Source organism: Dermochelys coriacea, chromosome 1 (genome assembly GCF_009764565.3).
Source record: "Dermochelys coriacea isolate rDerCor1 chromosome 1, rDerCor1.pri.v4, whole genome shotgun sequence".
Classification (NCBI taxonomy): domain Eukaryota; kingdom Metazoa; phylum Chordata; order Testudines; family Dermochelyidae; genus Dermochelys; species Dermochelys coriacea.
The window spans coordinates 5,727,315-5,751,110 of record NC_050068.2 but is presented as its reverse complement, the minus strand read 5'-3'; the positions used below and the strand labels follow the sequence as shown (position 1 = coordinate 5,751,110).

General features: G+C 42.5%; 1 protein-coding gene across 3 annotated transcripts in view; it reads left to right on the top strand.

Moving 5' to 3' along the window:
• STIM1 (stromal interaction molecule 1) overlaps positions 1–23,796 on the top strand; it is a 177,189-nt gene that overhangs the window by 99,553 nt on the left and 53,840 nt on the right. For all 3 annotated transcript variants that reach the window (XM_038398851.2, XM_043503978.1, XM_043503979.1), the window contains exons 4-6: positions 6,684–6,798; positions 17,348–17,459; positions 20,306–20,421. In XM_038398851.2, coding sequence (XP_038254779.1) covers positions 6,684–6,798; positions 17,348–17,459; positions 20,306–20,421 — 343 coding nt within the window. The remainder of the gene's footprint in view (positions 1–6,683; positions 6,799–17,347; positions 17,460–20,305; positions 20,422–23,796) is intronic.

Genomic DNA, 23,796 nt, shown 5'->3' with positions numbered 1-23,796 from the left:
AATGCAGAGTGGGTGTTGACTGCTATGTCCAACAGTGGTCTCTTCTGCTTATACTCACCATTCTCTGTAATGGTAATTCTTTTCATCATGCTTCCAAATTGTATGCTCTCTTTTTGGGGTTATTTTTGACATTGAAATTGCTTTAGAGGCGTTTGTTGTGAAGCTGCCATATAGGAGAATGTATATTTATCTGTGAAGTTATCACGTGCATATTCAAACTTGCCTCAGTTGAAATCTCTTTGTTCTGTAATGTGATGGCAACACACTCTGTGGTTCCTGTGCACTTGGTGATCTTCTCTGCAAACAGCTACAGAAAGGGAAATCTAATTTTTAACACTCAAGTGAGCTTCCATTTTTCATAATTACCTGCCTTTAATGTGTCAAAGCAGTTAGTTTGCCTGAAAGATGCAGTAGGAAATAAAGTTGTGGTGTATTATGCCTCTACTCTTTGTGCAGGTCACTAATAGGTCACCTTAACAGCTTGTCAGAGGAGTTGGGAGTCTTATAACACTATCAAATCCAGCTCTCTCCTTCCATGAGAGAAGTTGAAAATCCCGTACAACACTGTCCTCTTCTGAGAGTACTCCGAAATCTGTTTTGATGGTGCTCTGTTTAAGGAAAGCTGAGAGATCACTTTTCCTTTCTGTGCTCCCTGAGCTAAATATACAGAGCAACAGCTGATCCCCTGTGTCCCTGTGGGTGTTTACAGGCACTCTTAGCAGCCCGTTGTGGCAACTCCAGATGACATTGCTGCATACCCCATGTAGGTCAAAAATCAAAAAAGGGGGAAATAGACAAGTTTGCATCTTTTGCTTTACTCCCTTCTTTGGCTCACCTATTTACTAACTTGAAGCTATTCTCCCTCGAATGGGAGTGATAGCTTAGTGTCCTGTGAAGTTCATAACCATTACGGAGCATAAACTAGTATTGCTGAGAAGAACTGAAGGGAGGAACTGATGTCACATGGTGTGGTGGGTCAGATTTTTTTCCCCAGCCTTTGTAACTTCAGCTAAATCAATATGGTCTTTTCACCACTATTCAGCAGAGCTATTCAGAGCAAAAAAAAAAATGAATTTTAAGAATACTGTATAGTATACAGTGTGTGTATACATGTCAACTTGTATAAGAGCAGCATAAGCACCTAATAAATTTGAAAACAGAGCAATGTACGTCCCTTAGAGTTCCTGGTAATAAGGGATTCTGCTTGCCTAATTTCACTAATAACCACCAAAGAGAGTCTGTTTTTTCTCTTTTGTGAAATTGCCTTCATGGATCATCATCCTGGGAGTCCTGCATTCTGCTGCAAGGGTGTGGAGTAATGAAATAAAGTTGGTCAAGCTCAAACAGTGTGTCCTGATGCAAGTTTCAATTGACTGCACATATAAGGTAGAAGAGAGGTTCTGGAGGCCAAATTTAGGCTGCTAGGTAAGAGAGAGAAGTCCAGGACCTTATTGATAGTGTTCTCTGAAATGCTTCCAGTTCCACGTGCAGGGCCAGTTAGGCAGAACTGCAGGTCTCAATGTGTGGATGAGATGATGGTGTACGGAAAAGGCAATTAAGTTTATTAGGAAGTGGGGAAACTTTTGGGAAAGGAGGAGCCTATACAGGAAGGATGGGCTCCACCTAAACCAAAATGGGACCAGCTGGCTGTCATGTAAAATTAAAAAGGTCGTAGTGGAGTTTTTAAACTAAGAGTTTGTGGAAAGCCGAGAGATACGGAGGAGCACATGGTTTGGATGGAAATATGCCTTGGGAAGGACCTATTAATGGGGATTCCTTATAACATACTAAAGAGAAGAGGCTAGAAGTTGGTGAAGTATAGGTATGAACTGAAAAGAAGCAGTCAAACGAGAGAGAGAGTCCCATTCAATTACATCACATGATGGCAGACAGCTAAAAAGTGACAGATTTTATAAGTGCTTGTATGCAAATGGTAGAAGTCCAGATGGTAAGATGGGTGAACCTGAGTGCCTGGTATTAAATGAGGATATTGATATAACAGGCATCACATAAACTTGGTGGAATGATGATAATCAGTGGGACATGATGATACCAGGGTACAAAATACATAGCAGGAGTGGCCAAACTTACTGACCATCCAAGCTGCACAGGACAATCTTCAGAAGCTCAAGAGCCAGGGCATGCCTGCTGGGACTCGGTGTGTCTGCCAGGGCTTGGGGTTTCAGCCCTGCTTCTGTTGAAGCAACAAGCCAGGCCCGGCACGCATACCACGTAGGGCTGAAGCCACGAGACCCCCCCCGCCCCACCTTTGGTTGGAAAAAGCTGGAGGTGACACATGGGGAGCATATGACCAGATTTTTGCCAGGGTTTGGTGGCCCAGCTCTGTCACATGGTGCTGCCAGGCCCCCTCCCTGCACGGCAACTGCTGGAGCCATCAAGCTGGGAGCTGTGGCTGTGGGGAGAGGCAGCGGCAAACAGCTGGGAGCTGCAGGGAGAGCCATTGCATTTGCTGCTGCCTCTCCCCATGGATCTAAAGCACCGGCCTCTCCATGCAGCTCCCAGCTCTTTTCCTCTGCCTTTCCACACAGAACTAACATCTGGGAGCTGCAGGGAAGGGCCTCTGAGGGTAAGAGGGGTATGTGTGCTGGAGAGGAGGGATGTGGCATGACTCAAACTGTTGGGGGTGGGCAAACCTTTAAATTGTGCCCCCCACTCTCAGCAGGCACCAGTCGTCTCTGGCAGAAGTGCTGAGCCTTTCCCCACATTTGGTAGGCGGAGAATGGGGGGAGCCTGGGGAGCTCTGCGAGCCCCACTTTCACTGTAAAAGTGCCGCATGTGGCTCACAAGCGGCAGTTTGGGCACCCCTGATCTATAGAAAGGACAGAGTAGGTTGTGCTGGTGCGGGAGTGGCACTACATGTGAAAGAAAGCAGAAAGTCAAATATAGTAAAAATCTTAAATGACTCGAACTGTACCATTGAATGTTTATGGATAGAAATTCCATGCTTGAATAAGAGTATAGCAGTAGGAATATACTGCTCACCAGGATGGTGACTGTGACTGTGAAATGCTCCAGGAGATTAGAGAGGCTATAAAAATAGAAAACTCAGTAATAATGGTGGATTTCAACTATCTCCATATTGACTGAGTACATGTCACCTCAGGATGGACTACAGAGGTAAAGTTTCTCAACACCATTAATGATTGCTTCTTGGAGCAACTAGTCCTGGAACCCACAAGAGGAGAGGCAATTCTTGATTTAGTCCCAAGTGGAACACAGGGTCTGGTCCAAGAGGTGAATATAGATGAACTGCTTGGTAATAACAACCATAATAAAATTAAATCTAACATCCTTTTGTGCGGGGGAAGAGAAATATCAAAGAAACCAACCACAGTAGCATTTAACTTCTGAAAGGGGAACTACACAAAAGTGAGAGAGCTAGTTAAATGGAAAGTAAGAGGTACAGTCACAAAAGTGAAATGCCTGAAAGCTGCATGGAATCTTTTTTAAAAACACCATAATAGAGGCTCATATTAAATGTATACCCCAAATTAAAACATAATAAGTACCATCATGGCTAAGTAACAGAAGCAGTTAGAGGCAAAAAGGCATCCTTTAAAAATGGGAAGTCAAATCCTACTGACGAAAATAGAAAGGAGCATAACTTCTGTCAAGTGTAAAAGTATAATTATATAGGCCAAAAAAGAATCTGAAGAGCAACTAGCAAAAGACTCAAAAACTAACAGCGAAAGATTAAAGTACACCAGAAGCAGGAAGTCTGTCAAACAAGAGGTGGGGCCACAGGACGATCAAGATGCTGCTAAAAGGGCACTCAAGGAAGATAAGGCCATTGCAGAGAAGCTAAATGTATTCTTTGCATCCCTTTTCACAGCCGAGGATGTGAGGGAGATTCCCACACCTGAGCCATTCTTTGTAGGTGACAAATCCGAGGAACTGTCCCAGATTGAGGTGTCAATAGACCAGGTTTGGAACAAACTGATAAATTAAACAGTAATAAGTCACCAGGACCAGATAGTATTCATCCAACAGTTCTAAAGGTACTCAAATATGAAATTGGAGAACTATCAACTGTGATATGTAACCTATCACTTAAATCATCTTCTGTACCAGATGACTGGAGGATAGCTAATGTGACACCAATTTTTGAAAAATGCTCCTGAGGCGATCCCAGCAATCCAGGCAAGTAAGCCTAACTTCAGTCCTAACGAACAGAATTCTCAAACACATAGATGAACACAATTTGTTGTTGAAGAGCCAACACAATACTACAATAGATGTACTGCTGGGTGAATTCAGCATCGTACCTGCTGACGTTAGTGATAAAAATATGTTTTTACTGCTTTTTATGACTCTTTAGCTCTGCAGAGCCAACTTCCAGCCTGCATTGGTACTTAACACCTGATTGCCTCTGGCACCGCTGGTGAGAAGACACTGGCAGGCTACCTTGGCATCAGCTCTTTTGCCTATGACTCCAGTATTGAGTATCCACTTTGGATTACTTTGGTTTTAGAATCAAGGACTGAGGATTTCTTATTAAGTCCCTGCCTACAGTGGTGTAGCTTTTGGAAACTGGTTTAAAGTTGGTTATGTTCTTATGGTGGGTTTGTAATTTGTTCAGTAATTCGATTTATAGAAAAACAGGAACAAAAATTGCAGAGTTGGGTTAGATGCATCTTAGCATGTCTGCTTAAAAGGGTCACATTATCTAATTGTAAATACCTATAATATAGTCAGGCATTTTGTGCCCTTGCTAGACAAATTGCCACTGGTCTTGCACACTTGTTTTTGTGCTTTTATTTATTCACAATAATATGTTCCATCAGGCAGTGCCTGTAGACTATATTAATGTCTACATTAATGTGAATTTGAAATCATGTCCAATTGGGCCCGCAATTGCTAGTTTTACACATGCAACTGAGGCATATCTTTTTGAAAACATAGCTCTTGGTTTCCAACTGCTCTGTGTGAGCTTTGAAGCAAAGCAGGAAAGAGGCTCCAGGGAAGAGCTTTTGTGAAGTAAAGCTGGAACTCTGTGGTCAGCTTGGCCCTAGAGACTTGGGAGTAGTGTCTGACATACCAGATCTGTATTTGCAGTGTCTGAGGTGATGTCTCTGTCAGTTGACAGAGACCTGCAAATCAAAACTGGTCATAATCACGTTTACATTTTTGTCTTGTTGCACTGGAGTAGTTTACATTTCTTGTATGACATACAGCTGAATGCCTGAGGCACTGTAATCTGAAGAAAAGAAAAGGTTGGAGTCCAGAAAGTCTGAATAGTTTTCCATATTAATTTAAGATTATATTTCCTTTCTTTTGCAAGTAATTTATTGGATACAACCTTCCCACAAATAGAACTTTCCAAATGCACTTGAGAGGATGTTCATGTTTAGCCACTTCAGCATAATCTGTCCAGAGCGGGGATGAGTAATACTTCTGTATCAATACCTTCAAAACACACTAACCTGATGCTACTGAGTCTGAGTTTTTGCCAAGTTCAGTTCAATTTCTTTCATTCTCAAAATGAAGTTCTCCTGGTTAGTTTTCTCAGGGGCCTCCAAAAAAGTTGAACATATCAAGGGAGTAATAGACCACCAAATCCTCTTTTTCCTTGGCTGCTTCTGTTGATTAGGTGGTTTTAAGTGTTGCTCATTGGGCCAATGGTTTCTTGTGTACATTATAAAATCATTGCTAGTAAAATGTGCCAATGACACAAAGTTTAGTGGCGTGGTAAATGATAGCAGTTATATAGTGCAATCTGGATCACTTGGGCTCACCTGAACAATATAGCCAAATGCAAGATCCTACATCTAGGAACAAAGAATTTGGGGCATACTTAAAAGATGTGACAATGTACGCAGTGAGACTGAACTTAGGGATAATGGTAGACAACCAAGCGAACATCAGCTCCTAACTAAGGGGGCTAATGCAACTGTTAAATGTATAAATGTCTAAGCAAGACAAGTTTAAGTAAGAGCAGGGAGATAGGATTACTTCTGTATACAGTATCAATAAGACCATCACTGGAATACTATGTCTGGTTCTAGGATCCATGCTTCAGAAAGGATGGTGAAATTGAAAAGGTTCAGAAAAAAGTTACAAGATGATTCAAGGTCTGGCAAATGTGCCGTATGGTGCCGTATGGAGAGATTTAAGGTTAAGTAGTGACTTGACCATGGACAACAAGTACCTACATGGGGAAGAGCTTTCTGATAGTTGAGGTCTCTTTAATCTAGCAAAAAAGGCAAAATGCGATCCAGTGCTTGGAAGCTGAAGCTTGACAAATTCAGACTAGAAATAAGGTGTACATTTTTAACAGTGAGGGCAGCTAACCATTGGAACAACTTACCAAGGTGGATTCTCCATTTCATGAAGTCTTTAAATCGAGACTGGATATTTTTCTGAGAGATGAGATAACACAAACAGAATCACAGAAATGTAGGGCTGGAAAGGACCTTGAGAGGTCAAGTCCAGCCCCCTGTGCTGAGGCAGGACCAATTATACTTAAACACCTGACAGGTGTTTGTCCAACCTGCTCTTAAAAAACTCAGTGATGTGGATTCCACAGCCTTTCTGGAAGTTTGTTTGATTGTTGCAAAAATTACTGGGTGATTTTCTATGGCTTCTGTTTTGCAGGATATCTGACTAAACGGTCATTAAAAATCTATGAATTAATGACTAACCCCTTTGTGTTCTTTTTCTAGTTCCTGAGGGAAGACTTAAATTATCATGACCCAACAGTCAAACACAGCACCTTCCATGGGGAGGATAAACTCATCAGCGTGGAAGATCTCTGGAAGTCATGGAAAACGTCCGAAGGTAAAAATTCTCATATCTAAACACTGATACATCCATTTTGTTTGTGTTTTCAGCAGAAAGATAATGGTTGGTTCCAGCCTCTTCTGTCACTTTTTGCATGGACTTAGTTTTCCAGAGGCATAAGAGGAGCACAAATAAAATGTCTGGAATGGTCAATTGAAGCAGAAAATTGAGTGGATACAGAAAACAACAATACAGTTGCATTCAAAACCTTATAACAGCCAGATAAATAACATGCTCTCTGAGAGGAACCCCACAGAAATCATCTAAATGTGAGGACTGTTAGACTGTGGAATTGTTTTCCAAGGGCAGTGCTGATAGCCCCATTGCTTAGAATCAGTGCTTCACCACCCTCTTAATGAAATAGTGTTTCCTAATATCCAATCTAGACCTCCCCCACTGCAATTTGAGACCATTGCTCCTTGTTTTGTCATCTGCCACCACCGAGAACAGCCGAGCTCCATCCTCTTTGAACCCCCCTTCAGGTAGTTGAAGGCTGCTATCAAATCCCCCCTCACTCTTCTCTTCTGTAGACTAAATAACCCCAGTTTCCTCAGCCTCTTCTCATAAGTTATGTGCCCCAGACCCCTAATCATTTTCATTGCCCTCTGCTGGACTCTCCAGTTTGTCCACATCCCTTCTGTCATGGGAGGACCAAAACTGGACACAATATTTCAGGTGTATCTTCACCAGTGCTGAATAGAGGGGAATAATCACTTCCCTCAACTGCTGGTGATGCTCCTACTAATACAGCCCAATATGCTGTTGGCCTTCTTGGCAACAAGGGCACACTGCTGACTCATATCCAGCTTCTTGTCTACTGTAATCCCCAGGTGCTTTTCTGCAGAACTGCTGCTTAGCCAGTCGGTCCCCAGCCTGTACCCGTGCATGGGATTCTTCCTTCCTAAGAGCAAGAGTCTGCACTTGTCCTTGTTGAACCTCATCAGATTTCTTTTGGCCCAATCCTCCAATTTGTCTAGGTTACTCTGGACCCTATTCTTACCCTCCAGTTTATCTGCTTTTCCCCCCAGCTTAGTGTCCTCTGCTAACTTGCTGAGGGTCAGACATTTCAAATTAGACTGGACAAACAAGAGAATTGTATCATTTAGACCACGTGTTCAGAAACTGGAAACCAGTGTGGCTTCTGGAAAACAAGTAGGTATTACCAGTTCCCTAATGCTGTTTCTGTACTAGCTGAAACTTCTGAGTGGTCTTTAAAGATAGCCCCATAGTGCTCATTACAATAATATGGTTGACAGGTCACAAAGACATAAATGCCATGGAAAGGGCCACATTAGAGAGCTGGCCATAATCTTTTATCTTACTGTATACGCAGGAAGAAAAAGGCATTTTTGCTCACCAGTAATGCCTGGTACTTCTGGGTTAATTGGGATCCAGAAAACACTTACAGATTGTATACTACCTTGACAAAGGGTGTGAGCACCTCCTGAATAATATACAGATGCCTCTTCTGCCATTCTCTGCAAATACTTCCACTACCTTCCTTTATGGTATAGCTCTGGATGTTGTCACTATTATTGCCTCATCCACCTCAAGGGGCTGTTAATTCTGAAACCTAACAATGACTGTGAAAATGTCAACATTGACATTGCCACTACTGAGAATGTTAGCAGAAGCATCCAGCTAACTGTGCTTATCCTACAGTCTTGAACTGCCTTTCTTGGGGACAAAATCCCCATGTGTTCTCAGTCCAGCTACCCAAACCTCCAGCTTCCCCGACAATATCTCTGAGTCATAAATATTAGAGCTGGTCAGAAGTTTTTTGATGCTGATTTGTCAGAAAATACTGGTCAGAAAATGCTGATTTGTCAAAATTGAAATGTTCCAGAGGGATGTGTCGGTTTCAACAAAACTTTCAAAAGAAGTCAGGCAGATTTCCATCAGAAACCTGCCTGGTTACCTGCCCACCTCCCTGGCTCCTCAGCGGCCGGGCTGCTGAGTCTCTAGACTGCCAGACTCCCTGCCTGATGGGCTGCTGGGGAACATGGGGCTCCCAGGCTCACCAGCTGCCATAGAGTCTGGCCTCCCAGACTCCTTGCTTGATGAGTTGCCAGGGCTTCAGGCAGCTCAGGGAAGGTTGAAAGTACTTCAAAAAGTTCAAAATGAAATGTTACGTCAATGTTTTCCTAACAAAAGTCAGCATTTCTGTTTTGAGGGACACTTGGAAATGTTTATGTATTTTTTGTTCCAGTTCAGATAAATATTTGTTGTTTTTTCTCTCTCTCTGTCATAAATATAAAGGGAAGGGTAAACACCTTTAAAATCCCTCCTGGCCAGAGGAAAAGCCCTTTCACCTGTAAAGGGTTAAGAAGCTAGAATAACCTCGCTGGCACCTGACCAAAATGACCAATGAGGAGACAAGATATTTTCAAAGCTGGAGGGGGGAGAAATAAAGGGTCTGGGTCTGTCTGGGTGATGCTTTTGCCAGGGACAGAACAGGAATGGAGTCTTAGAACTTAGTAGGTAATCTAGCTAGAGATGCGTTAGATTATGATTTCTTTAAATGGCTGAGAAAATAAGCTGTGCTGAATAGAATGGATATTCCTGTCTTTGTGTCTTTTTGTAACTTAAGGTTTTGCCTAGAGGGATTCTCTATGTTTTGAATCTAATTACCCTGTAAGGTATTTAGCATCCTGATTTTACAGAGGTGATTCTTTTTACCTTTTCTTCTATTAAAATTCTTCTTGTAAGGAACTGAATGCTTTTTTCATTGTTCTTAAGATCCAAGGGTTTGGGTCTGTGGTCACCTATGCAAATTGGTGAGGATTTTTATCGAACCTTCCCCAGGAAGGGGTGTGCAAGATTTTGGTGATGATTTTGGGGGGCAAGACGTTTCCAAACTACTCTTTCCCATTAATAAACCCGGTTAGACGTTTGGTGGTGGTAGCGAAAGACCAAGGGCAAAAGGTAAAATAGTTTGTACCTTGGGGAAGTTTAACCTAAGCTGGTAAAAGTAAGTTTAGCAGGTTTTCATGCAGGTCCCCTCATCTGTACCCTAGAGTTCAGAGTGGGGAAGGAACCTTGACACTCTCTATCAGTCAATCAATAAGTTTGGAATTTCCTATGGAATGGGAATTCCAGTTTCTGGCCAGCTCTAATAAATACAGCAATCTGCATTACCTCAACATTGAAAATGTGGGGGCAATATAGAATAAGTGGAATTTCATATTTAAACACGGGGTCATTCTTCTGAGTTTATCATGCATTGTTTATTGAATTTAAAATCTCAATTTTTAATTTAAGTGAAGCTACCACAGAGTTTCTAGTCACAGAATCCATGCACTGTGTCATGTGCAGCCAGCTTGTTGCAGAATATGTGCCTTGACAAAGGTTGTAATTTATGACACGTATATGCTCCTCCTAGTCCTTCCCCCATAGTCCATTAATACCCTTCTATCGTCCTGCCCTCGCACCTGGAACAGCCTTCTCTACCATCCAGACTCTCCTCCCCTCCGTCAAGTCCCTTATTAAAATCCACCCATTGGGAAGTTTCATAAACTCATTAAAATCTACTTCTTCAAGCAATCTTTTGATCGCTTTATTGTCGACCTCCAAATCTTTCAGCTTCTTAGCCTTATCCTGTTTCTTTTATGTTTGGCTTGTTTCATTTACACTATAAATTCTTTGGGGCAGGGAGCAGCTGTGTCTTCAACGTGTGGTGTTGACACGTGTCTGTATATAAATTATAATTTAAAAACGACTGGTTTAATAATCCCTTATGGTCTCTGCGGGGCGACTTAATAAGTCACCAACAGCAGACATGAGTCTGTGGTACTGGAAAATGAAGCAATGACATGCATGAATCTAGAATCTTTTCTAGGTTCCAAATTACAACCAACTGGAAACTCTCTCTGGAGAAATGGGTTGGGAGAAGAATAGAAGAATGGGGTATTTAAAAAACAAAATTTTAAGTGTTTGGTTCCCTGTCCCATTTGTTTTATTCTTCTGTTCACTAGGGTGGCTAGTATGTTTAAAACTTCATGTCCAAAGCACTTTAAAAATCAGATTGATACTACAGGGCCCTTTGTCTTTTGTGTGTTTGAGGAAAGCCTGACATTAGAAATATTTATTCTGTTGTATCATTGTTTACAAACGGCTTTGACTAAGTGTATCTAAATGTCAGCTTCAACCCAGAAGCTCTAAAGTGCTGGAACATCCCAGGATGCTCTCAAGATACATTACTCTGTTGTTTGATTTCTTCTTTTTCCTGAAACACATTTTAAGTAGCATTTTCTTAAAATGTTTCTGTTACATGATTTTTCCCCTTGCTGAATTGGGCTTAGTTATCTCTTCAGTTTTTCTGCTGCAACATGCCTCATCTTGTTAATAAAATATGAAATGGTTAGTTTCCAGCGTTATTTTTGTTCTCATACAGAGGCTAATCCCTCTGAGTGTGAGCTTCTTTTGAAGTCATTAGTCCATCCATTGTGAGAGACTGGTAGAATCAGGCCCACAAAGAAGGCTGTGCCTTCTTGCTGCAGTTGTCATCTGAAAGACGGCTTTGAAATGGTGTGTGGTAGGAGTCTCTCATTGACTTGATGCCCAGAGCAGATTTGTTCAGTTTAGAAATTAAATGCTTTTTTTAGACTGCCATCTCTGCAGATTCTGCTGAGGTCTGAAAATCAGATTGCTCTTTTTGCATTTTACATTGTCACCAGAAATATAGATTCTTCAGCTGTTAGCTTTGAAGTTCAGGCAGAATAGACTCCAGTCACTCTCCTACAGCTTTGTTGACTCTGACTGCTTCTTAGACAGTTCCTCTAAGAAAACAAAGACAAGACGGGTACATAATACCACAAGAAAAGACTAAAATAGGCAGCTTCTGAGGAAACCAGGGCTTGAATTCAGGTAAACATACCCAATGACCACTGTTTCAAGCAGATGATGATCATCTGTTAGATTAATTTAAATGTCTCCAAAAGAGAGCAGGGCTGGCAATACAGCAACCATCAGAGGGAAGCTGCCTTCAATAAAGTAAAAAAGCTCCAGAGGGCTGAGGGTAGCACTACCAGTAAGCTAGGTATTTACCATGCTCTCTGGTGAGGAGATTTAACAGCACAGAATTTGGAGCGATAAGAATTCAGCTGGGCAAGGGTCCAAGAGTGGGGATCTACTTTCTACTGTAAGCAAGAATGACTTAAAAAAAAAAGATTTCAGAGTAGCAGCCATGTTAGTCTGTATTCGCAAAAAGAAAAGGAGGACTTGTGGCACCTTAGAGACTAACACATTTATTTGAGCATAAGCTTTCGTGAGCTATAGCTCACTTCATCGCATGCATTCAGTGGAAAATACAGTGGGGAGATTTATATACACAGAGAACATGAAACAATGGGTGTTACCATACACACTGTATCGAGAGTGATCAGGTAAGGTAAGCTATTACCAGCAGAAGGGCGGGGTGGGGGAGGGACCTTTTGTAGTGATAATCAAGGTGGGCCATTTCCAGCAGTTGACAAGAATGTGTGAGGAACAGTAGGAGGGGGGAAAATAAACATGGGGAAATAGTTTTACTTTGTGTAGTGACACGTCCACTCCCAGTCTTTATTCAAACCTAAGTTAATGGTATCCAGTTTGCAAATTAATTCAAATTCAGCAGTCTCTCATCGGAGTCTGTTTTTGAAGTTTTTTTGTTGAAGGATAGCCACTCTTAGGTCTGTAATCGAGTGACCAAAGAGATTGAAGTGTTCTCCAACTGGCTTTTGAATGTTATAATTCTTGACGTCTGATTTGTGTCCATTTATTCTTTTACGTAGAGACCATCCAGTTTGGCCAATGTACATGGCAGAGGGGCATTGCTGGCACATGATGGCACAACGGATTTTGTTGCAAGGATAGGTTCCTGGGTTAGTGGTTCTGTTGTGTGGTTGCTGGTGAGTATTTGCTTCTGCTTGGGGGGCTGTCTGAAAGCAAGGACTGGCCTGTCTCCCAAGATCTGTGAGAATGATGGGTCGTCCTTCAGGATAGGTTGTAGATCCCGTTGCCAACTGGGTCCACATATCTATTCAGGGGACACCATCATAGGGCCTAATCACATCAGCCACACTATCAGAGGCTCGTTCACCTGCACATCTACCAATGTGATATATGCCATCATGTGCCAGCAATGCCCCTCTGCCATGTACATTGTCCAAACCGGACAGTCTCTATGTAAAAGAATAGACACAAATCAGACGTCAAGAATTATAACATTCAAAAACCAGTCGGAGAACACTTCAATCTCTCTGGTCACTCGATTACAGACCTAAAAGTGGCAATTCTTCAACAAAAAAACTTCAAAATAGACTCCAATGAGAGACTGCTGAATGGGAATGAATTTGCAAACTGGATACAATTAACTTAGGCTTGAATAAAGACTGGGAGTGGATAGGTCATTACACTAAGTAAAACAGTTTTCCCATGTTTACTCCTCCCCTCCCCCCCCCCGCTGTTCCTCAGACATTTTTGTCAACTGCTGGAAGTGGCCCACCTTGATTATCACTACAAAAGGTTCCTTCTCCCCCCCCCCCCCGCTGGTAATAGATCACCTTACCTGATCACTCTTGTTACAGTGTGCATGGTAATACCCATTGTTTCATGTTCTCTGTGTATATAAATCTCCCCACTTTATTTTCCACTGAATGCATCCGATGAAATGAGCTGTAGCTCACGAAAGCTTATGCTCAAATAAATGTGTTAGTCTCTAAGGTGCCACAAGTCCTCCTTTTCCTTTTGCGGATACAGAGTAACATGGCTGTTACTCTGATACCTGTCAAGAAAGACTTAGTTTTTCTTGCCATTTTCTTGTGTTAGTGGCTGCAGTTCCTCTCCTTGTAGGCAGGAGGTGCAGAGAAGAAGGCTGTAAATCTGAAATAGTTTTGTAATTGCCTCTTTGACAGCAGAACCAGTATCCAAATTAGCATTAAATTTTGTCTTGATTGTTTTTTATAAAAGGAGGTTTGAAGTGGGCATTGACACTCATTCCAGCCCCTTGTGATGCTCACTAGTAGAGATTAGAAGGCTTTGGTATTTAACACCAGATTCTGAAGATCCAGTTTTAATTTCTAATTCCCTTGGGTGTGTTCATGCTTGATAGTTGCCAGATGTAAAGGAAATGTTTTATGGCCCAAAGTCTGGCTTCCATCATGTCTAGTATCATCTAAATTAATGCTGTAGCGCATTTTCTTAAACTGGTGGGGTTTACTGTCTTGGTTTGTGCTGTTTTGTATCTCTCTGTACCGACAATCCCATGAGGTTGCATTAAAATTATATCCCTTTCCTCTGGCTGCCCATATTAGACACTAGCTTCTGTCAAACAAGGGAACTCCCACCCTGTCAGGCCTTCTCTCCAGCTGGAAGTATTCATCTCCTCTGAGGGAAGTGGAAGATGTTCTTACATTCTTATGTATCCATTCAAAGTTTGGGAGCTGAGATATAAATTACTGCTGGCATTAGTCAGCCCAACTTTATTGACTTCAATGTAACAGAACCATTTCAGACTAGAGGTGAATTAGGCTGTGGTAGCCAGCTAGAGATCTAAAAGCACTGTGTATGAGAGATCTCTTTTGAAGTCTTGTATAGAAGAATGTGCAATAGTCATAACCAATTAAAGCAATGACTGGACATCAAATAGAGGATCCTGTTTGAATTATTTGGGATTTATCTAAATGCCACTGGATGAACAAGGCAGATGCTATATGCAGGCTACACTAGACATATCAGAATAGAGTGAACACCTACTTACTCCTGGTTAGTGGTTGTATTGCTGCTTGACTTTTTTCCGTTTCAGTGTCACAGTGGTACAATCAAGATTAAAGGCAAGAGAGAATACTCATTTCATAGGCCAAAATTTTCCACTGTCCACTCATTTTGGAGTCTTTTGATATCAAGCTGTGTCCCAAGTTGAACTCCTTCAAAACAAATGCGCCTAAAATTAGACGACATGGTTTTCAAAGTTGGGGCCCAAGTAACTCCCTCCAGAAGCCTAACAAAGCATGTGAAGGAGTGAAGAAAGCACTGTAAAAATCCCAGTATTTTCTTCCAGCAAATCAGTTTCATGGACCATTTTTAATCTGTCTTCTGAGTGCTTTGTATCGCGGCTCTTGAGAGCCTCTTAGCTCCCAATTGCTGTGATAAAGCTACAAACACTGCTGCCTAGACTCAGGATTGTGCTGTAATATACACAGTGAGGAAATTGAACACAATCTTTGCCAAGAGCTGTTTCAGACTGCTGGTATATCTGATGCCGTCGTCCTCCTCCTCTCATGAGCTGTAATTGTGGTGTACAATAAAACCCCCCATAAGGTTTATTGCCTTAGAAAATTGTTGGGAAAAGTGACAGTCTTTGGACACTGTGTGCTGGTAACTGTTTGTCCTAAATCTTCTGCAGCAGACTTATTGTATATACAGGACAGACTATGAAAAATCATCACACAACCAAAGATGTTACAGGCTGAAAAAACCTATAAGGTCACCTAGCCAATTCCCACATGACTTTTTGAAGGTCTTCATCTAGTTACTGCAGGTGGCTTATTTGTGCATGCAATGCTGCCAGTTTGCTCCATGTTTCCAGGGGGGATGATGAGCTTGACTGGTGCATCCTAGCACTCATAGATTCATAGATTCATAGATACTAAGGTCAGAAGGGACCATTCTGATCATCTAGTCTGACCTCCTGCACAGCGCAGGCCACAGAATCTCACCCACCCACTCCTATGAAAAACCTCACCCATGTCTGAGCTATTGAAGTCCTTAAATCATGGTTCAAAGACTTCAAGGAGCAGAGAAGCCTCCCTCAAGTCAACCATGCCCCATGCTACAGAGGAAGGCGAAAAACCTCCAGGGCCTCTCCAATCTGCCCTGGAGGAAAATTCCTTCCCGACCCCAAATATGGCGATCAGCTAAACCCTGAGCATATGGGCAAGATTCACCAGCCAGATACCCAGGAAAGAATTTTCTATAGTAACTCAGATCCCATCCATCTAATATCCCATCTCAGGGGATTTGGCCTATTTACCCTGAATATTTCAAGATCAATTACTTACCAAAATCTCATTATCCCATCATACCATCTCCTCCATAAACTTATCGAGTAGAATCTTAAAGCCAGATAGATCTTTTGCCCCCACTGCTTCCCTTGGAAGGCTATTCCAAAACTTCACTCCTCTGATGATTAAAAACCTTCGTCTGATTTCAAGTCTAAACTTCCTGGTGGCCAGTTTATACCCATTTGTTCTTGTGTCCACATTGGTGCTGAGCTGAAATAATTCCTCTCCCTCTCCTGTATTTATCCCTCTGATATATTTATAGAGAGCAATCATATCTCCCCTCAACCTTCTTTTAGTTAGGCTAAACCAAGCCAAGCTTCTTAAGTCTCCTTTCATAAGACAAGTTTTCCATTCCTCAGATCATCCTAGTAGCCCTTCTCTGTACCTGCTCCAGCTTGAATTCATCCTTTTTAAAGATGGGAGACCAGAACTGCACACAGTATTCTAGGTGAGGTCTCACCAGTGCCTTGTATAATGGTACTAAAACCTCCTTATCCCTACTGGAAATGCCTCTCCTGATGCATCCCAAAACCGCATTAGCTTTTTTCACAGCCATATCACATTGGCAGCTCATAGTCATCCTATGATCAACCAATACTCCAAGGTCCTTCTCCTCTTCCGTTACTTCTAATTGATGCGTCCCCAACTTATAGCTAAAATTCTTGTTATTAATCCCTAAATGCATAACCTTACACTTCTCACTATTAAATTTCATCCTATTACTATTACTCCAGTTTACAAGGTAATCCAGATCCTCCTGTATAATATCCCAATCCTTCTCCGAATTGGCAATACCTCCCAGCTTTGTATCATCTGCAAACTTTATTAGCACACTCCCACTTTTTGTGCCAAAGTCAGTAATAAAAAGATTAAATAAGATTGGTCCCAAAACCGATCCCTGAGGAACTCCACTGGTAACCTCCCTCCAACCTGACAGTTCGCCTTTCAGTAGGACCCGTTGCAGTCTCCCCTTTAACCAATTCCTTATCCACCTTTTGATGTTCATATTGATCCCCATCTTCTCCAATTTAACTAATAATTCCCCATGTGGTACGGTATCAAATGCCTTACTGAAATCTAGGTAACGGCTGCTTCCCTGAGCCCCTGGCCCCTTTCTCCAGGGACCCACCACATGTACTAGCTCCACTCCAGTGTGGTCTTCCCTCCCCAGGATCAGCCTGTCTCAGTCCTTACTCCTGCTGACTAACAGCCCTTAATAGGCTCAGGTGTAACCCAGCCCTCTTTAGTGAGCTGGAGTGGGCTCAACTGCCCCAGTCCAAGGGAGCTGGGCGTAATTTGTCTATAGGGATCCGCTACCCTGTGACAACCGTCCACAGCTTTTATCTTTATTGTACAGAAGAAGAAAGGGAGGGATGCATCAGGTGAAGCTTCTGTCCTGGGGTGTTGGGTATGATGAAGATAGCAGATGTGTTGGTGCTGCCAGCTGACCGAGTTTCAGCTCCACAAGAAAAGGATTCAGCTGTTTGTTTTTTCCTCCCTCACAGTGTATAACTGGACAGTTGATGAGGTGGTGCAGTGGCTAATCACTTATGTAGAATTGCCACAGTATGAAGAAACCTTCAGGAAACTGCAGCTAAGTGGACATGCCATGCCCAGGTTAGTGCCGATTGCATCTTCTCATTTACGTGTGTGTGTGTGCGCGCACGCGTGCTTGCGCAAGGCCTGCACCACTTAAATCCTGTTTTGAGGATTTATAAGGTGCATAGGCTTTTCACTGGCCCTCTGCACAGAGATGAGTGAGAGGATGTGAGCTGAAGGAAAGGAGAGGGTGTGATATGCTCTAGGGGGAGTTTGGGGAGGGCAAGAACTTGCAGGGAAAAGCTTGTACTTTACCACATGGGAGACACTGTCCTAAATCCCAGATTTCATCTCTCTCTTCTGCAGCCAACAAGGGAAGTATGACCTTGTGTTAAAGCCTGGAATAGGACAAATCAGATGCGGGTTCAGTTCCTGGCTCCCTCATAGACTCCATCTGTGACTTGGGGCAACTCGCTGAATCTCAGTTCCCCATCTGTAAAATGTTGCTTTCTTTTCTCCCGCCCTGTATCTGACTTGTCTGTGCAGAGAGTAAAGTCTCTGTGGGGCAAGGACTATCTCTTATGTGTGTGTACAGTACTTAGCACAATTCTGCCCTCATCAAAGGCTCTTAAGCAAAGGAAGCAGTCATGGGGTAAGAGGGAAAGTCCATTTACGGATCAGTAACTGGTTAAAAGATAGGGAAAAAAAGGGTAGGAATAAATGGTCAGTTTTCAGAATGGAGAGAGGTAAATAGCCGGGTCCCCCAGGGATTTGTACTGGGACCTGTACTGTTCAACATATTCATAAATGATCTGGAAAAAGGGATAAACATTGAGGTGGCAAAATTTGCAGACAATACAAAATTACTCAAGAGAGGTAAGTCCAAAGTAAGCCCAATTGCGGAGAGTTACAAAGGGATCTCACAAAACTTTGTGCCTGTGCAACAAAATGGCAGATGAAATTCAATATTGATAAATGCAAAGTAATGCACCACACTGGAAAACATAATCCCAACTATACATATATAACCCTTCTGCCGGGTGAAGCCAGCAGCAACAAGGGCCGGGTTCAGTATTTAGGGGGTCTTTTTCAACAACACAACACAAAACCAGCTCAAGCCGCCACCCAGTGACCTGGGACAATTACATACCACCCCCTGGGTGCCTCTAAGAGGCAATCCTTCCCCTCTCGCAAGCACAGAGTCTGAGTGTAGCAAAACCTTTTAATAAAAGGAGGGAATTAACTCAGCATTAATTTGGGAAAACACCGCAACTAGGGCTCATAAACACAAACCATGAGCAAAAGACCCACCCAGCAGTCAAAAAAGTGAACAGAATGTTAGGAAGCATTAGGAAAGAGAGAGATAATACGATAGAAAATATCACAATGCCATTATATGAATCCATGATATGCCTACACCTTGAATACAGTGTGCAGTTCTGGTTACCCCATCTCAAAAAAGATGCATTAGAATTGGAAAAGGTACAGAAAAGGGCAACACAAATGATTTGGGGTATGCAATGGCTGCCGTCTGAGGACAGATTAAAAAGACTGGGACTTTTCATCTTGGAAAAGAGACAAATAAGGGGGGATACGATAGAGGTCTATAGAATCATGACTAGTTTGAAGAAAGTGAATCAGGAAGTGTTAGTTACCCCTTCACACAACACAAAAACCAGGGGTCACCCAATGAAATTAATAGGCAGCAGGTTTAAAACAAACAAAAGGAAGGATTTCTTTCACACAGTGTACAATCAACCTGTGGAACTTGTTGCCAGGGGATATTGTGAAGGCCAAAATTATAACAGGGTTCAAAAAAGATCTAGATTAGTTCATGGAGGATAGTTCTATCAATGGTTATTAGCCAAGACAATCAGGGATGCTATCCTATGCCTAATGTGTCCTTTGCCTCTGTTTGCCAGAAACTGGGAGTGGATGACAGGGGATGGATCACTTGAGGATTCTGTTCTGTTCATTCCCTCTGAAGCGTCTGGCATTGCCACTGTCGGCAGACAGGATACTGGGCTAGATGGACCATTGGTCTGATCCATTCTGGCTGTTCTTATGTTCCTATGCGCTGGTCTTGGGTGGGGCCTCTAGGTACTCTAGTAATACAAATAATAAACAAGAGCTGTGGAATCTCATGCTACTCAACAGAAACACTTACAGTTGGAATAGGAGTGGAGCTAACAGACTGAAAGGCCCAACGTTATCCTTGCTAACAAGGGGCCTGTAAAAAGAAAAGGAGGACTTGTGGCACCTTAGTGACTAACAAATTTATTTGAGCATAAGCTTTCATGAACTACAGCTCACTTCATCGAATGCATGCGAGGGGGGGGGCGGAATCTAAATTTGTTAGTCTTTAAGGTGCCACAAGTATCCTTTTCTTTTTGCGGATACAGACTAACACAGCTGCTACTCTAAAAGGGGCCTGTAGGCAGGGTTGGGAGAAGGTGGTGTAAGTGGTAAGAAAATAAGCCTTCTGTGGCAATAGATGTTTGCTTAAGAGCCTGGGTGTGCTGACCTGATCAGGTTTTCTCCCATCTGGGAGGTCTCTCCTGTGTTGGCCGTGCAAACGATGAGGTGCCAGTTGCCAGCTATATGGAGTTGAGGAAGCAACTGGTAGATGGTGTGGCCAAATAGAGAGATTTCAGGTTTAACTGAAAAAAATGGCACTTGTCGCTTTCTGATTCTTGTGCTAATACCCACCTGATTGCCAAGGAAGCTGTTTTTAAAATATCCGTCCTGCTTCAAAGGCTGCGTTTTGAGTACTCTAAGGGTCTTCCACCTGCCTTGGTACCTGAGAGGACAATGCTCTGGTCCTGTTCATTGTATTTCTCCTCCGAGAGCTCAGGCTCTAGTATTCTTATCCCATTGCCATTTCCAGATTGAAATGTGACCGCTTGCTCTTTTTTTCCCTGTAGGTTAGCGATAAACAATGCCACCATGATGGGAACTGTACTGAAGATGACTGATCGGAGCCACAGGCAGAAGCTGCAGCTGAAAGCCCTGGACACAGTGCTGTTCGGACCTCCTCTCTGTGAGTAATACTGCAGAGCTGGCTCGTTAGAGAAGGGTGGAAGGAATCCGCACATTCCAGAGACAGTGTCTAGGACGGGTCGGCAACCTTTCAGAACTGGTGTGCCGAGTCTTCATTTATTCACTGTAATTTAAGGTTTCGCGTGCCAGTAATACATTTTAACATTTTAGAAGGTCTCTTCCTATAAGTCTATAATATATAACTAAACTATTGTTGTATGTAAAGTAAACAAGGTTTTTAAAATATTTTAGAAGCTTCATTTAAAATTAAATTAAAATGCAGAGCCCCCCGGACCGGTGGCCAGGACCCAGGCAGTGTGAGTGCCACTGAAAATCGGCATGCATGCCATAGTTGTACATAGGATGTACCTAGTGCAGGTGAAACCAAACAGTTCCCTACCAAAGTTCATCTAGGTAACTTGGTAATAGCCTGATTTGCACAAAATGGAAGCAGAGCTACCAACATATTAAGTATGGAGGAGCAGCCCTGAAGACTACAGGTCCCAGTAGGCAATCCTGCATTTTTATCGAATTGGACACTGGCTGTAACCATAAATGAAGCATTGCATGCTGGACCTTCAGTCTCTGTGGGCTACACCTTGTATTCAATGCAACAACAGTTCAGAACACACTGTAGAATTCTGAGGTCTGCATCTGGTCTCTCGGTAAATCTCTTATTTTCTCTGTTTTGGAATGCAGCTGCTATTTATCCTTGCTTGAAAGATCTTGTCATGTTGTCACAGCACTATAATATCAGTGGGCCAGGAGCAAAACAGCCTGATCTTGGATGAGGAAAACAGCAGTGCTGATTAGTTGAGAAGACATTTTAGACTGAATGAAAACTGGGAATTGAGTTCTTGTCTTAGAATCATAGAATATCAGGGTTGGAAGGGACGTCAGGAGATCATCTAGTCCAACCCCCTGCTCAAAGCAGGACCAATCCCCAATTTTTGCCCCAGATCCCTAAACGGCCCCCTCAAGGATTGAACTCACAACCCTGAGTTTAGCAGGCCAATACTCAAACCACTAAGCTATCCCTCATGCAATACCAACTAATGGTGTCTGTGGATCTGGAAGTCTGGTTGATGTGCATTGTATATTTTGTTAAATCTCCCTCCTCACCTCTCTTCCATTTTGTTTTCCTTTTTATACTAATTTTCCCTTTCTCATTATTTATTTCTGGTAGAATAGCACCTAGGGTACATCTGCACTGCAATTCAATGCTTCAGCTGGCCCGTGGGCTGCAGAATTTCCATGGAGACTTTCGGGCTTGGGGTGGAGCCTGGGTTCTGGGGCCTCCCACCCCCTCATGGGGTCCCAGAGCTCAGTCTCCAGTCTGAGCCCAAACATCTATTCTGCTGTTTTACAGCCCAAGTGAGCTGACACAGGCCAGCTACAGGTGTTTAATTGCAGTGTAGACATACCCTTAGAGGCCCCACCGTGATTAAGGCCCCATTTTGCCAGGCACTGTACAAATGCAAAATAAGAGAGAGTTTTTCTTTTCCCTTTTTTGTCTTCTCCCTTCCGTTACATACCGGTATCTTTTGCACTGCGTTGGCTACATTAGTCGTGCTCCTTTTTAACCCACTACATGCTGGTTGTCTTCCCCACTTACCCTTCTTGTACCTTCCAGGGAGAAATTGGGGCTTCCTGGTCCATTCTCCCTTCCCGATCTAAGTTTTTTTCTCTGCCCCTCTCTTTGTGGGGTCCATGACCCTGAGCCATCTGGGCAAGATGTAAATCCTCCACTCTCTCATACCAAAAGATAATGTCAAAGTGCAAATGCAGCCAGCATTCTCTTTCCAGTGATTTTGTGGCAGGTCTTCAGTGAGAGTTGCCCTAGTGCAAGCCCTGCCTACCCAGAAATCAGCCAAGTTGAGGTTTGCCACCTAATGTGGCTGTGTTCGCCAGCTGGAGGAGATTTAAATTGACTGGTTTAAACAGATTCATTTGATCCCACAGATGTGCAATTAGCAGAACAGCCAGTTCTGCTCCCAAATGTTAAAAAAGTCTTATTTTGAGACAGTTCTGCTTTTATTATTTCTACTGAGTTTATGTTCAAAGGTTGACATTTTTGATAGTGGTCAGTGGCATTGCAGACTAATAGTTAGAGCAGGGGACTAGAAGTAGGGACTCCTGGGTTGAATTTCTAGTGGAACCACTGATTTAAGATGTGTACTTGAACACATTAATCTCTGTTCCTGACTTTCCCCATCTCTGAACTGGAGATAATAACTGACAACATATGAGTGTTAGGAGAATTAATGTTTGCAAAGGGCTTTTAGATTGTCTGATGAAAGGTGATTTTTAAGTGCAAAGTGAATGCTACGTTATTCTTAGCCATTAATGCAAGCATTAGCATTATCCTCATTTGTGATATTCCATCCTGCTAAAATGGCCATAATAGTATTTTAATGTTGAGTCCTTTCTATGTTCAGACTGCTGTACAAACACTATTGAATGCGATGATTGCAATATTTGAATAGACGAAGGTCAACATGTCTCTGGTACAGAACTTGTGGTTAGGGATTGTCACAGAGTAAATGGATGAAGGCAATACCTTGGAAATGATTAACAATTGAAATAAAGGATGAAACTGGTTAATTTAATGGAATGTTCCAGGTTAAAACTGCATTTTATATACTTAGAGAGTTATTTATCTAGAACTAATTTCAGAAGGATTGAAAAGCTACCGGGTTTGAACAGACATCAGTGATTAGCTAAGTTTCAGGAAGTGCTTGGCCACCAGTTAAATTGTGAAGTGGGTGTTTGCCCAATGCCGGATTTAGTGAATTCAAAGGAATTACTATTACACACCAAGTTTCCGTTTCGTCAGTCAAATAAAAGTGGCCTTCCACAACCAGAAGGATGAGGCTTGTGGGTGCAGGAGACAGAACTCTCCCAGGCGTTGGATCAAGACTATGGAACTTGCTGCCAGATGAACTAAGGCTGAGTAATCTGACCCCATTCAGAGCTACTTGCAAAACCCACTTCTTTGTTCAGGCTGTTTTGCTTGGGTAGCCTCACTTTCATTCTTATGGATGACCAAAATACAGTTCTTGCTTCTTATCTGCAGATAAGGAAAAGGGAAACACTCATTGAAGACATTCTGACATTGCAGTGTTTGGGGCCACATAAGAATTTAGGAGGACTGGAAAAGCCACAGTCTGGATTAGACAAACATAGCATCCCACTTCAGTTACATAAGGTCAAAGCCATAAAAAAATAGTAGATAATGCCACTACCGTGGAGTGGAGATTTCAAGAGGGATGATACAGTATTTGTTCATTAAGGCAGAACATATTTGGCTGGAATTTTCCAGTCTTTTATGCCAGAAGTTTGTTCACTGATGAAACTATGAAATCTGGTGCAGAGA